Raw genomic sequence first — 15553 nt, forward strand, 5'->3', positions numbered from 1 at the left:
CACCTTCAGCTACATAGTGAGTTCGAGGCCAGCCTGCTCTACATTAGAACTTGCATTTAAATGTATATTTCATATCATATGTGTATATATATTATATAGTACTTATATTTTATATCATATTTATAGTATATATTATAATTTGCCTTCTCATTCAAAACTGAAAATGTAGACAAAGAAGCAGAGAGGCATCAGTATACTTTCTCATGGAATGTATCCTGTCCTCAAAGTACAGTTTTGTTTTTTTTTATTAATTAGAAATATTGTCGACCCCCAGCTGGGCTGTGAGTGTGAGGTGCCAGGACACTGAGATGACATAATTGTCGCACTCAGAGAGCTCATGGCCCAGTGGGGAAAGGCAGGAGCCATCACAGGCCAAGAGGCTCACCGCTCTGATCCTCATTTCTCTCTCTGTCTGTCTCAGGCTGAGAATCCCACGAAGCCTGTTGTCATGTATGGTTGAGAGTGGAAGCTGGGGGAACTGATGTCTGAAACCACGTAGATAGTACTGGTGACTGGTTAAGGTGAGGCCCCACGGCTCGTCGGAGTGGGGTGCAGAGCTTCTCATGCGGGAATCATTTTGTCAACACTGATGTTAAAAGCATGACACTCGGCAACAGTGTGACAACATCGGCAGCTCCTGTTAACACTGCTACTGTACTTTTTCTGTATCTTTAGCAAAGTGGGTTGGGTCCTGTGTCATAGAAGGGCATAAAAAAAAATGCCTGCTTATAGGTGATTTCTACAGTGTCCATGTCATGATTTCCCAGTATTTTTATTTGCTAGCCTTCTCCATTTTCCCGCCCCCCCATTCTTTAAAGGTAGAGAAATTATATGTCTCAGTTTGCCTGAGTCTAGACTATGTCTGTTGCCCTTAACATTCCATCTATTCCTCATTTTAACAATCTCCCAAGTGTTTCCCTTAGGCCTCCAGTTTTCTGGTCACTCTGTCTCAAGGCATGGGAGAACATTAAATGAGGAGCCAGCAAATTAGTGAAATGATTAAGGTCTGCAGTAACTGAGCTTCAGCACTGAATTGACCCTCAGAGAGTGAATTTGGTCCAGGACACCCCAGAATGCATCTTCTCGATCTAAGTCAGTGCTTTCGGTCAGAGCCGCCACCGCAGCAGGTTTTCTGATGAGCTGCTAAGAATGAAAGCATGTGAGTGTTCATCCCGGCAGGGAACAGAGCTTGGACACCAGCTGATTGGAGATTCAAGACTCGCATTCCTCCTGAAAGCGCATGGCGAGTTTCCTTTGGTGTGAACACATGCATTAAGGTGGTATTGGTCCCATGATGAGCCATTATTCACCATGTCAGCCACCCAAGGGGCCAGGAATTTGGATGCACTGTTCTCAGAGCCTCTGTGATGCTGGAGAGTTTCTGCCCGCTCAGCATTGCCTCTGATACTCATGTCTGTGCTTTGGGAATGCGTTTGTATATCATCTATAAGGCCTCCTCCTAGCTAAGTACGTGTGTTAATATATAATATTTTTTTCCTACACTCCTTGTCCTTTTCTTTCTCATTTTCCCACTTTTCCAATTTTTTAAAATAGCTTCCTACCTGTATAGCTCTTTTAGGGTGGCCCACAGAAGGGGATGCAAGGTGACGGGGTAGGCTAGATTGCAGCTTCCTCGATGGCCATCCCTCCCTGTAGAAAGAGAAGCCAGGACCAAAGGACCCAAAACTCACAGAGGAATTTCTGACAGTTCTGTCCTCTTTTATAGCAAAGGGAGGGGTGTCACTTTGTGCGACTGCTTGCAATACCCAAGATAATGGTACGAAGTTGTCCCTTGCTGCTGGCCTTAATATGGAATTTATAAAAAGGCTAACGTGATGCTTTGCTATTTAGTTACATGTACTCCTGGTGTTTTCATTGCGGGGCAGTTGGAGAGAAGTTCCATGCGAGTCTTACCTGGTTAAGATCAAATGCATTGCGCTGCCTTTCTCTCCTGACGGTTGTTCTCTGTGCTTATAAGCCCCAAAGAAATGTGAATAAAGAACAATCAATGGATGAGATGTTTTTAGTGCTGGCCCCACTCTATTCTCCAGAAAGGGAGAAGTGTGGTGAAGATCTGTTTATAAAAAAAAAAACCTTCTGATGCTTTGATGTGGGGCTCTTACTGAACCACAGGGGTTCTGGTTCTGAGGTTCAGTAGGTCTGGAGTGTTGGCCTAAAACCGTGGTTTCCAATCATTTCTGAAGGATGCAGGCTCCATCAGACCCCAAGTCTGAGTGACACAGCCTGGGTAGCAAGTCTTCAGGAAGTGGGTGCTTCACCCAGCTCTGGCTCTGGATGCTGTCGTACCTTCCCTGAGTTAGGGTGGCACATGTGGCCCCCAACTCTGAGGATGGCTGTGATTAGTTGAGATACTGGCGTGGGAGAGAGAGAAACCACTTAGGATACCAAAGGTTTTAACGTGCCTGCTCATGCAAAGAATTGGGAGTGGAATTCCCAGAACTGGCTCGGGGGCTGTGAGGGCAGGCATGCAGGCCAGAGGGACAAGATAAAGAGGAAGTGAGATAAGGTCCCTTTCCCTGCTGCCTCCATCCAAGGGTGGACTGGGATTACTCTTGACTTTTACCTTTACTCTTCGGAACAAAACCAGGGGACACTTCCAACTAGCTTGTGAGACTGTGTTCCACTTCACCAAGTGTCCTCACGTACAGAGACAAGAATTTGGATGCACCCTGTTCTTGGAGCCGCTTCAGTGACCCATGGGAGGTTTCTGTTCACCCAGCATTGCATCCGATACTCATGGCTGTGCTTTGGGAATGCGTTTGTATAGCTATAAGGCCACTTCTAAGATAAGTATGTATGTTGATATATAATATTTTTTCCTACATTCCTTGTCCTTTTCTTTCTCTTTTTTTTAAAGCATCTTTAATTTTATGGCTTCAAACTTTTAAAATTATTTCTTTTATGCAGTTAACCCACATTTGACTATATTAACCTCTGTGTCCCTGACACTAATTTGAGATTGTGACATTACAGTGTGACGATGCTAGAATTTCATCTGTGGCTGCTAGCATTTGTTTGGAGATTAGTTAAGAAGCAGTTCTGGAAGGTTCCTTGAGTCCAACTATGTCCTCCTGTCTCATGTTTCAGGCTGCCTGACTGGCACATGACAAGCTTGGGGTATAGCAGTGGGTAGTGAGGCGCTCTGAGTAACTCGGGGTGAGAAACTGGATGTTTTCTGTTAATTTGCCTCCAGTGTCTGTTATGTTCAGGCACTGAGCTTCTGAGATAAAAACTGCACTGAGCCTAGAGTGAGGAGTAAACACAGATGCTGGTGTGGAATAGCTCAAACGTCATGTCAAGTTCAAACCTACTGAAAGCACATTTGCTGTGATGCAGAGAGATTTGTGATGGGCTGTTTGGTGGGTATGTTCATCATGTTCAAATCAACAAAACTGGGGGTGGAACTCAGTTCGAATCCCCTCCCATGATTTTGGTTTCTGAAGAACAACACAGTGCTATCCATATCTGTAGGATATGAACAGGCTCTGCCTTTTTTTTTTTCTTGCTCATCCACCTCTTGGAATTTACTGGGAAAGTACACAGAGCAATCTGTCAAAATGTTGCAATGTGAAAAATATTCTAAATATTTAGTAATTAAGGAATGTCAAACAAAATATGGAAAAATATGAAAGAATACTATGCAGCCATTAATAAAATAGTCTTTGATTGCTCGTGTTGTGTGTGTGTGTGTGTGTGTGTGTGTGTGTGTGTGTGTGTGTGTGTGTGTGTTTGGTTTTTTGAGACAGGGTTTTTCTGTGTAACCTTAACTGCCCTGGAACTCACTCTGTAGACCAGACTGGCCTTGAACCCAGAGATCTGCCTGAACCTCCCAATGCTGGGATTAAAGACTTGCAGCACCATGCCCAGCTACAATGTTACTTATTATAAAGTAACACTTGGAAATAAACTCAGGCATAGACAAGCACAGGGAAGACCTGGAAAACTGCACTAAACGTGTGCTCTCGAGGTTTCTGTACCTCATGAGATGCTTAGCAGTTGTTGATTCAGTGTTTGATAGGATGCCTTCGTCAAAGACGAGTACTCTCCGAGTGTGTGGAGACCCTGTGTACACTCACCTGTCAGTGGACTACTGGGCTGCCATGCTGGATAGTGTGAATAATTCTGTAATGAACTTGGGGCCACAAATATCTCAAGTTCCTGTTTCAGTGTTTTGGAGAGTTTTTGGAAATGGGTTGCTGGATCATAGAGTAATTCTATTTCTTGTTTTGGGGGGAACCTCCATACAGTCTTCATTATAACTGCACCGTTTTTTGAGTTCTGATAATGGGACACAAATTGTCCTTTTTCTCTTGGAAGGCAGCTCTGCTCACCACTACACCACTGATGTCACTGGGTATTGTGGAGTTTGATGGCGAGTGTGAGGTGACACCTCATTGTAGTTTTCCTCTAGTTCTGCCTTGCTTGACACCGAGAACTTTCACCAGGTAGCGCGTTGTAAAATGACTCCTCATAAAGTTTATCTTAGTAGACATTTGTTTGTTCTTGGAAAACACACACACACACACACACACACACACACACACACACACACACACACACACACCTGGGAGATTTCTGTTTAGCATAACGGAGCCTTTCTGAACCCGGAGGCTGGTGATAGCTTCAAGGTGAAATCCTCAATGTGAGATCTGAAGAGCCAGTGTCCTTTCCCTCCTGATGTATTGCTATTAAGGTCTGTAAGCCTCAGAAACGCAAGCATAAACTGTTTTGTTTACCCTGTAGCATCTGACACTGTCTGTTATCACATACTGAGGTTTAATATTGGCTTAAACAAACCATTGACGATCAAGCTTCCTGGGGATAGCTTCTAAATCACCGAGAAACGTTGTGTTCAAGTTCTGGACCCTTTCCTGCTCCTGGAGCCTTGGAGCTTAGTTTCTTCCTGGTGAATCTTCTAATCAAGCTGTGCTGTTAAGAACATCTGCTGTCCACCGGGTCTCCTAGAAACTTGTTGAAGTGCAGATCGCTGGGTGTGGCTCCTAGAGACCTGGTTCATGTCTAAGAAGATCTGAGGATTTTCATTCCTTTTTTCCTTTTCTTGGAAATACTTTTCTCACATAATATATCCTGATTATGGTTTCCCCTCTCTCTACTCCTCCCAGTTCCTTCCCACCTCCCCTCCCCTCCAGAGCTACTCCCTTTCTATCTGTCATTAGAAAAGAACAGGCATCTAAGAGTAATAGTAAAATATAACAAAATAAAATATAACAAGATAAAACAGAAACTATCACATTCGAGTAGGCCAAGACAAAGAAACAGAAGAAAAAGAGCCCAAGTGAAGGCATGGAAATCAGAGGCCCACCCATTTGCATACTCCCATAAAGACACTAAATTGGAACATTTCTTACAAAATTCTGGGAGGCAATGCTGTGGAAACTTCACTCCAAGATAGATCATTTTAAGGCTAAGAATCTGAGGGTGTGTGGCTGGTCCCGCTTGACTTAGTGATGTCTCCAGTAATAATATGGATCAGTTAAAAAACTAAGCTTAGAGAATGTCACCAGGGAATATAATCCCAGAGGAAATAAAGGGGAACTTTTGTCTGAGAGCAATAAATGAGAACATTTTTAAGTCATTTAAACAGGACACATTAAAAGTCTTTCCAAGTATAGGGACTGAATTCCCTTACATCTGTGCTGCTGGTCTTCTTCTTTTTGTGTTTTTCAAGACAGGGTTCCTCTGTGTGGCCCTGGCTATTCTGGAACTCAACTCTGTAGACCAGGCTGGCCTCGACCTCACTGAAATCCGCCTGCCTCTGTCTCTTAAGTGTAGGGATTAAAGGCGTGTGGCACTACTGCCCAGCCTTATTCGTAATGTTGGACTAGGCAACAGGACTGATATTTTAAGCACTGCCAGACAGAAGTCTTTTCTCAGCAAGAACAAGGCACTAGTAATCTGGCCATACTTGTAAATCAGAGTTCAGTTTCCGTTAGGACTGTTTTCCTCAGGACAGCTGCGGGGACCAGAGCAGGTCAGAACAAGCCGCTTCAATGTGCTTCGCCTGAGTCTTGAGGATGCTTTCCTCCAAAGTCAACAAGAAGTGGAGGGTTGTTCCTGAAGGGAAGAGGGGCCCGTGTGCTTGTGACTGCCCTCCATAGTCTGTCACGTGTGCGGGCAGGGGAGAAGTTGGTCATGGCTATCCAATGAACTTTCACCACAGAAAGTTTCCTGGAAAGAAACTTTGCAAGTGTTAGTTCTTATTACGTGTACAGGAAGCCATGTCTGTCCCAGCAACCCAGCTGGAGCAGAGCCAGGGTGGGGCTCTGAAAACATCTGGAGGCTTCCAGGTGGTGTTAGCCTGCCCACAGCTCCTACACACTCTGGGAAAGATACCGGTGTCCTTTCGTAGTGTTGGGTGGATGTGGATGAGCAATAGGGGTCTGTGAGCGGGCATGGCACACCCACACCCACTTTGAGACAAAGTAAGCACATAAGGAGGCAGATATTACCGTGGGAACTTTTCAGGTAAGGCAGAAAGATGAGCTTTTGGTAGAGCTGGTCATTAAGCATCCCAGGAACCTACATTTTCTTTGTTCCCAAAACGCAAATCTTCAATTAGCTCATTTTGGAGAAGAGGATGGGTGTGTGTCTCCTTGGCTCAATCTATACTCTGAGGTTTACAATCAGACTGGCTTATGATGGCCAGACACTGAATGAATGAATGAATGAATGAATGAATGAATGAATGAATGAATGAATGAATTTATTCACTGGCACTTATTTTGTTTTCTCCTTAACATCTGCATTTTAATTGGTTTCTGTAATAAGAGCGCCTACTTCAGCATTTCATTTGGGCTTTACCCAACACATGGAGCTGCAAATAAAGACAAACATAGCCTGAAAGTCCTCAGGAAGCAAACCCCAAAATTCTTTCTCCACTCGAAATCAAAGCCAGTGTCTGGGTAAGATTCTAATTTGTATCTTGATCCATAGTAAAGACCCCTCCTTCCCTGCCTCTTCCCTCCCTCCCTCTCCCATGCAAAGAAAGTGATCTGCTGTAGGCAAAGGGGCCCCATGAAATTGGATCTTGTGTTGTACTAGGTAGCATGGCTGCAAGACAAGGAGAGGCTGGGTAGCCTTTCCTAACCCCCAAACACGCTCCCAGATGCCGAGAAGCCAGTAAGCAGCAGAGACCACTGGGGGAGAGTCTGATTCTCAACAGTGGCCGCACTCTGACATAACTTTTAATTGTTGCCGTTAATTAGATAGTTGACTGTCTTTGCAGAGTCTACAGGAACATGTAGATAGTCATATGTGATGTGATGTGATGTATGTGGTGAGTAAGACAGGTTTTTGGAGGCTTGGTTGAAAGACTAACTTAAAGAAATACTTGAGCTGTGTAGTCTTTTAAATTGGAGCAAAGGTGTTTGTGCATCTGTGTGTCCAGTCTGTTTCCTGCAGGTTCCTCTCCGAGTCTCCTTAGACCATCTTGCTTCGTTTACACTCCTTTCTGTCTAAAAGCAGTGTGAGTCAAAGCATCCTTGTACCGAACATCCCCGTGCAGAGTTTGAAAGGGACATCATGTGTTGGTGCGTGTATGTTCTCTTGTGTCAAAGCCTTATGCTCTCACTGCTAATTACATGAGAACAGGGCAAGCTCAGCTACATCCGCTCAGTCATGTGGCTATGTGACTGGGTAATTCTTTTTTGTTGTTGGTGGTGGTTTTTTGAGACAGGGTTTCTCAGTGTAGTTTTGGTGCCTGTCCTGGAACTTGCTCTGTACACTAGGCTGGCCTCGAACTCAGAGATCCTCCTGGCTCTGCCTCCCAAGTGCTGGGACTAAAGATGTGCGCCACCACTACCACCGCCGCCCAGCGTAACTGGGTAATTTTAAGCCTTTGTTACTTGTAAAATGAGGAATGGATTTTAGTATTTGCAGGTTCTTAGGAGGGGAAAATGAGGTGATAACTGTGTTTTAATAAAAACTGTCTAGAATTTATCATAATATCCTCAGTTCTTAAGATTTCTTCAGATTTTAACATTCAGAACAAGGGTATGTCTTATAGTGAGTGCAATTCCTCTTCCTTCTCCTCTCCCCTTTCTCCCTTGTTTTTGGTGCTGAAAAGCAAGCCCAGGACCTCATACATGCTAAACACATGCTGCACCACCAAGTGGTACCCTCATCATCAGCTCCAATGGAGTTTTAGTAAGCATTTTATTTTCATTTTTAAAATTTGTATTTTATGTGTATCAGTGATTTGCTTCCCCCCCCCCCCCCGTGTCTGTGCATCACGTAGGTGCAATGCCTGCCGAGGCCAGGAGAGGGAGCTAGATTTCCTAGGACTGCCATTACAGGTGATTGTGAGCCACCATGTGTGTGCTGGGAATTGAACCTGTGTCCTCTGGAAGAACATCCAGGACTCTTAACCACTGAGCCATCTCTCAAGCCCTGGTCATTTTATCATTTTATCATCATTTAATTAGTAAAATGTTTTCAGATAGACCAGCAACACTCAATGGCACATCATACAGTAGGTGAGGTTTCCCATTTCCGATTTAAGAAATCCTAGCAAGGGACGAAATCATGTTAGCTGCAGCGTTATCATCAGTGTTGTCCATCGCCATCATGGTCCTAGGCGATGTGGTGACAGCTGATGGTTTACAGAGCTAACTCTGGGTGCCTGTGTGTACCTCAGTTTCTCCAACTGCTGTCTTCCACTGCTGTGCTCTTCACAGACCTCTCTTGAGTTGCTTTTCACAATTGGTTTCATTTCAGCTGCTGTAAAGTGTTTGTGAGGCCAACTCTGGCATCATTTATCCTGTGCACTGAACTACACTTGGACTACTATGGAGATGATCCAGTCTCTGGAAATAAAGAGAGAAGGCCCATTCTTTATTTTCTCTACTGAAGCATTTTCCCAAATCAAAAGAAATACTTTTCATAGGTAGCAGAACTAAAGCCACAATTTCACCACCAGAGTTGGTGGTTGGTACTTTCCTCCAAGGGAGAAAAGAGACGCCGTATTGAGCTGTAACAAGGGAATGGACCATGGCTATTCTCTGCTTTCTTCAATGGACCGATAAAAGTCTCAGCATTGCATGAGGAAGAGCAAGTCAGCACAATTGGTAGGCCACCTGTCAGATGGGATAATATCGGGAGGGACAGATCCACACTTTACAGCTGTTCTCAACACAGACATTGCCAGCTTCCCCATCCCGTGACAGGGTGCCTTGTTATTTTATCTGTGACATGCTTGTAGCTCCTAATTTCAGGCTTCCTTCTTTTTATTGTATTGTTCTGTTTTAGGAGAGGGTGGGAGAGACCAATTTGGATCTGAGATAAAGATCTCCTGCCGGGAAGAGAGTATGTGTGTGTGTTGGGCCAAAGTCTGTGCAGCTTGTCTGGGAAGACTGGGCACCTCTCCACTCAAATACCTTGACACATACTTTATTCACCCCTAACACCCACAGCTTGTCTCTTCTTGTCTTCTGTTGGCCCTCAATAGGCTAAATGGTGGTATTTACAAGCCTCTGAATTGACACAAGAGCACAAACCTGAGAGGCCACTGAGGGGCCAGAAAACGGGGTTCGGGCTGAGGTTTTTGAGGTTTTCTTTGCGGCTTTTAGAAGTGTAATTAGTTGAACGATTCCAGAAGCTTGGCCTCTCTCCTTGACCCCCTCGTCTCCCCACCTCTCCTCTGGAGTCTTTCCAGGCCCCACATTCTTTTGTGGAAAGCCTTACCTGGCAGACATTGGCAGTCCCTTCTGTTCCTGAAAGCTACTGTTCCCTCTGCCCCTTGCACAGTTTATGGCCTTGCGTGTTCAGTGCTCCTGCTTCCCAGGGAGTGTCGGGAGAGGCATTAGCGCTGTCCTGCCCTGGTATGCAGAAGCTGGGAACCTGCAGGCAGTGGAAGGCTCAGCATCTGGTCTCTGAGCACAGCTCTCCGCAGTAACTGGAAGAGCGTGCAGTGTGGGACCTGACAGAAGCAGCCTTGAACCACAACAAAAAGTCCTTTTGAGTTTGCAGCTCTGAACAGTGAGGAAAATTTCACTAGCTAAGGAGCAAGGTTCTCACCCTGTGTGGTCACCAGCAGCAGCCATCTTTCCCATCATTCTTACTTACAAGAATTACCAACATCCTGTGTGTGCGGAAAGGAGCCTGAGAGTGGCCTCTTACATGGGATTCATATTCTCACATCTCCCTTTTCATAGCAAATAAAGCCCAAATGACAAGATGAGTCCAGACACTGATTTATTATTATTATTGTTGTTGTTGTTGTTGTTATTATTATTATTAGAGAAGTAACAAAGGAGCCGGCATAGTCCATCAGTGCATCAGCCAGGGGCCATGCACAGGGGACATCGTGGTCCATTTACTTCTAATTTTCAATTAAATGCACACACACACACACACACACACACACACACACACACACACACACACAAACTCAGGCTTAGGATTTGATTGGCAGCATCCTTTTTAAAACCAGTAGTACTTAAAATCATGGTGTACTGAAGCATGTGATGATTTAGATTTTCACAGCAGTTAGCGATTAATGAATGTTGGCCGTCCTCGGCCTTACAGATGTTAATATCACATTGATTTTTGTGGGGTGAGTGTGTAGGTGTGTATGCATACACATAACACTTACTGTTAATTTTAAGTTGTATTTATTCCCGTGCCCTGAGTGTGTGTGTGGTCAGAAGATCACTTACTATAGAGTCAAGGTCTCTTCGCTGCTGCTGCTGCTGCTGCTGCTGACCTGTGTGCTCCAGGCGACCTGGCCCGTGAACTTCTACCCCTTCTCCTGTCCCTGTCGCATCTCGCAGGAGTTGCTGGCTTTCTGGCTTTGAGCCATCCCATCTGACTTTTGATGTGAGTGCTGGGGTTGAACTCAGGCCCCCAGGCTTCTGTAGCATGCGTTTTTCCTTTCTAAACCATCTCTCCAGCCCTATTTTGGTTTTCAAAAATCAACTTGCACTGAGACTGTACCATATCCTTAACAAATCTCCGTGGTTTCAGTGGCTGTGCTAGGACGGCTTATTTTACTGTTACCTTGGCATGCTCTTGCTCCTGAGAAGACATTTGACCTCGCGGCTGACACCACCTCGCAGGGAGGTGTGTTTCTTCTGGCTTCATAGGTCTGGAGTTAGGATGGATTGGCAGTGTTCTTGTGTACAGTTTTTTATAGAAGCATTTTCACAAAGGAATAATTAGAGCAGTATTTTTTCCTAGCTTATTTCATGCTTGTTCCAAAGTCTGTAACTGTTATATGTCTCAATGTTGTAACCTGAGGTAACTTTTTTTTAAAAAAAAAAAAAAAACTTATTTATTTTTACTTTATGTGCATTGCCTGCATCTATTTCTGTGTGAAGGTGTCAGATCTTGGGATTACAGATACTTGTGAGCTGCCATATGGGTGCTGGGATTTGAACCCAGGTCCTCTGAAAGAGCAGTCCTTGCTCTTAACCTCTGAGCCATCTCCTCAGCCACCGAGGTAACTTTTAGCAGAGAGTCAACGTAAAATCAGAAACATGCTGTGCGGTATGCAGTCCGTGTCTCCGATGCCGTGGCATGCTCTCTCTCATTTGAAGTTTCCCCAGCAGAAAGTGCAGGATACTGAAGGCTTGGGTCCTTTCATTTTAAGAGAGGACTGATTGTACCATATTAGTATTTCAACAAAGTGACAGCATAGAAGAAAAGAGGAACCAAGAAAAGATATTTTTTTAAAAAAATTTATTATACAGTGTTTACCTTTCAGGGACGGGGCATCTGGTGCAAGAACTGCTTTGAAATTGCAGTTGGATAAATGAAATTTATTGAACCAGCTTCTAGAAAAGCAGATGAGCTTCAAAACTTTATATGTATATAACTATTATATATAATTTAAAAATATAGAGAGCATTGAAGAGGGACATGTGTCAGGAGTCCTACTTCCTAAGTAGTCAGTGTCTGGGAGCCAGTTTTCTCTCCCCAGGGTGCATTGCGTTAGGTCTGGACACTGATAGGCCGGCCGGTGGGCGTGTCATTCCTCTGGATACTTTGGGGCCAGCCTCATGCAGCCACCATCTGGATCCTCAGCCTGCCTCTCTCCCGTTCTAATCTGCCTTCTCCATTGCAGCTACCTGTACCCAGAAACCGAGGTTATGGTTCTACCCATCTTGAATGCTCTCATGGGCTTTCTTTGTCATTTCAGGTTGAAAGCCTTTGGGGACTTGCTGTATGAAATTTGCACACATCCTCACTATTTGGGGAGTCCATCCTTGGATTTGAGCCAGCATGGCTTATACCACAAAAGTCAACGGCTATGGCGCAGGTAAGCGCTCTGACGATGGGGGTGAAGAAGAGGGAGGGAAGGGTATGTCTTCCCTCAAATTACTTTTTTATTTCTCTTTTAATAAAGGATAAATAATACTAAGTGGCCTAGAGAAGTAGTATTTCACAGCAACTTTCTATCTTGTTGAAGTTGTGTCTTCTTTAACTCTTAGAAAACTTGCCTTCACACACACACACACACACACACACACACACACACACACACACACACACACTTATTCAGGGGGTTATCAGAGGACAACTTTGTGGGGTATTAAAGTCACATGGTCAGACTTGGCACTAAGTGCCTTTACCCGACTGAGCCGGCTGACCAGCCTTTGCTTTTCTCTTTAAGACAATTCTTACCCAAGAGGTCTGCTGATGTGTTGAGAAAGAAATATAAAAGTCTTGAATGTTGATCTGAGCATAAGGTGCACTCACTCAGCTTCAGACTTCTGAGTGATCATTAGATGAAGGGCAACCAGTTTCGATCCGGAAAACCAATTCCTAGGAGTTTGGTTTGATGAGACCAACCATGGGAAAAGGGGGTGGGGTGACCAGAAACAGAGCCTGGACACATTTGTTTGTTTCTCCAATGTCAGGGTTTATTGAATAACAGTGAATTCCTAAGTTCAGTCAATCCTGTCAGCTGTAATGCACCGAGTGATCTTGTCTCTACTCGATGGTGTGGCAGTTCGCAACCTGAGGATCTTTTATGCCGCCTTGTTAACTCTTAAGTTCACACATTGCACACACTGTAATGATACGTGGGCTACGGGATGGCCTTCCTGAAGGCAGAGACAGGGATGGTACCGAGGCAGTGCCGATGGTCAAATAAGATTCACGACCAGGGCAGGCTGGAGCAGGGTGCACTCCCTCTCCGAGTCCTGATGAGTGGCACCAAGTCCAGGCTTTCACCCTGGGGACAGTCTGAAGTCCAGTGCTTATCGACCTGATCCTGTGCTGCCTGCACCAGGCAGTTAGATGACAGGTCCCTGGGTGACGCTGTGCCCTCCTTTGTGGGAGCCAGGTGAGGGGGTCGTTGTCATCATCGATCTGGGGTGTTCGGTAAGTTCTTGGGCCTGGCTTTTCCGTGTCCCCAATCAACTTCGTTAAGTTCATAGCAACTCTTTACTTGGGTGAACAAGTTGTGTGCTTCCTGCTTCACAATGTGCTAGTAGTGGTGTCTAAGATGGAGGAGACTCATTCTGACTCAGCATTTGATTAAAAATGGAGCCACCCAGTGCTTCCTAAAATGGAGTCACTCTGGACAAGGCATAGCCTGAAAGCTACTGTTTCATACAATATGAAGTAACTCAGAGTAGAACATAGCTTGGTCGCCACAAGGAAGAGACTTTGTGCTCTTTAGTTGAATATGTAACGAGCTATATTTTAAATCATGAAGACCTGTACTCTGTACAAAGATTCTTACTTTGGTTATGTTAGAGACCTGCATATTTTGAATACCAGTTTGCTTCTGTAAGATTTGAGAGAAATTTGTAGAATAAATGGGGGTGGGCGGTCATCCTATTAGATGATACATAACTGATGATAGCCTGTGTAAAACAGCTTCCGGAGTATCGATTCCTCTCTTGAATGAAAACTTGCTGAGGAGCTGAATGATTGACAGCAGAGAGTGTTCTTCTCCAGAGCCTGACCCCAGAGTTCTAGCTTTGCTGACTCTGAGCACCCTCACATGGCAGCGTCGTGTTCAGGAGGGACAGACACTTGGAGCCAGGAGACTTAAGTTAGCGTTTGCGCTCTGCTCCTATGGTGGAGCTCTGTTTCACCCCTGCCTCTCCGCTTCCTGACCTCGCCTTGTTCCACCCTTCCCTTTTCCTCACGCCTGAGATCTGGCAGTATCTGGTGGCAGTGCTTGGTTTCCTGCCTACTAGGTCTGGGCATCAAGAGCAGTGCAAGGGGAAGCCCTCAGATTCGTGTTTTCCAGGATGTGTAAGTATGGATGCTTGCTGCGAGCAGGTGTCTGGTCCAGACAAGCAAAAGAAGAGTCCTTGCTTATACTACTAGTACAAGTGAGTCTCTAAGCCAGGGTTCTCAACCTTCCTAACGCTGCCACTCTTTAATACAGTTCCTCATGTTGTGGTGACCCCCCAACCATAAAATTATTTTCATTGCTATTTGATAACTGTACTTTTTCTACTGTTATGAATTGTAATGTAAATATCTAGGTGACCCTTATGGAAGCATCATTCGGGACCCCCCCCAGGGGTCATGACCCACAGGTTGAGAACTGCTGCTTTAAGCAAATCAGTCCCACAATTGATTAATTAATACACATGGATTTGTGTGCATGTGATGCTTATTAGCTACAATGTAGAGAAGTGTTGTATTATCTTAAAAAAAATAAATCCAAATCCAAAATCCTTGGTACTGCTACCACCCAAAAAATAGTTTTCTTTCTTTCCAAACGTTCACATTTTAAATGTTTTTGACGATAAAGATTTTTCTTATCAAAACCATTGTTCTGTGTGTTTTCCCCTCTCATCTTGTATTACACAAGAAATACTGGCCCATGGTTTAAAATGCAAAAGTGTATGCTAATTATGAACGTACTGTTTTGAGAGGCTGGGAAAAATTTTCAGGAGACCTAAGTTCAGTTCCCAGCAACTGTCTGTGTGCATCAGCAGCTCTCAACCACCTGCAAATCCTGCTCTAGGGGTCCCAGCTCCCTCTCTGTTCCCCTTACGGTCTGCACTCACACGTACATGCCCCCACATACACATAATCATGACTGAAAAGTAAAATAATTCTTTTTAAAAGTTAGTTTTGTGTGTTGATTAGTTTTTTGCCACCTTGACACAAGCTAGAGTCATTTGAGAAGAGGGAGCCTCTACTGAGAAAAATGGCTCCTAAGCTTGGCCTTAGGAAAGCCTGTGGGGCATTCTTGATGGATAGCAGATGTGGGGAGGACCCGGTCCATTGTGGGTAATAGCACCCCTGGGCAGGTGCTCCTGAGGTACACAAGAAAGGAAACTAAGCCAGTCAGAGGGGGAAAAAAGCCAGAAAACAGCATTCTTCCTTGGTCCCCTTCAGTTCTGACTAGGGTTATGTTTGGGTTTCTGCCCTGACTTCCCTCAGTAATGGAGTGTGATCTGGAAGTATAAGCCAAATACATCCTTTCATCCCCAAGCTGCCTTGGTCATGGTGTTTTATCACAACAGTAGAAAGAAAACTAAGACATTACATATATTGGAGGGGTGGCAGCTAGTGGGGGCCAGGTACTGATCTGTCTGTG

General features: G+C 44.7%; 1 protein-coding gene across 8 annotated transcripts in view; it reads left to right on the forward strand.

Annotated features, from left to right (window-relative positions):
• Kank1 (KN motif and ankyrin repeat domains 1) overlaps positions 1–15553 on the forward strand; it is a 205128-nt gene that overhangs the window by 132776 nt on the left and 56799 nt on the right. For all 8 annotated transcript variants that reach the window (XM_015996406.3, XM_076561557.1, XM_076561544.1 and 5 more), the window contains one exon: positions 12179–12298. In XM_015996406.3, the coding sequence (XP_015851892.2) occupies positions 12262–12298 (37 nt within the window). In that variant the 5' untranslated portion in view covers positions 12179–12261. The remainder of the gene's footprint in view (positions 1–12178; positions 12299–15553) is intronic.

This window comes from Peromyscus maniculatus, chromosome 1, assembly GCF_049852395.1.
Source record: "Peromyscus maniculatus bairdii isolate BWxNUB_F1_BW_parent chromosome 1, HU_Pman_BW_mat_3.1, whole genome shotgun sequence".
NCBI classification, from domain to species: Eukaryota; Metazoa; Chordata; class Mammalia; order Rodentia; family Cricetidae; genus Peromyscus; species Peromyscus maniculatus.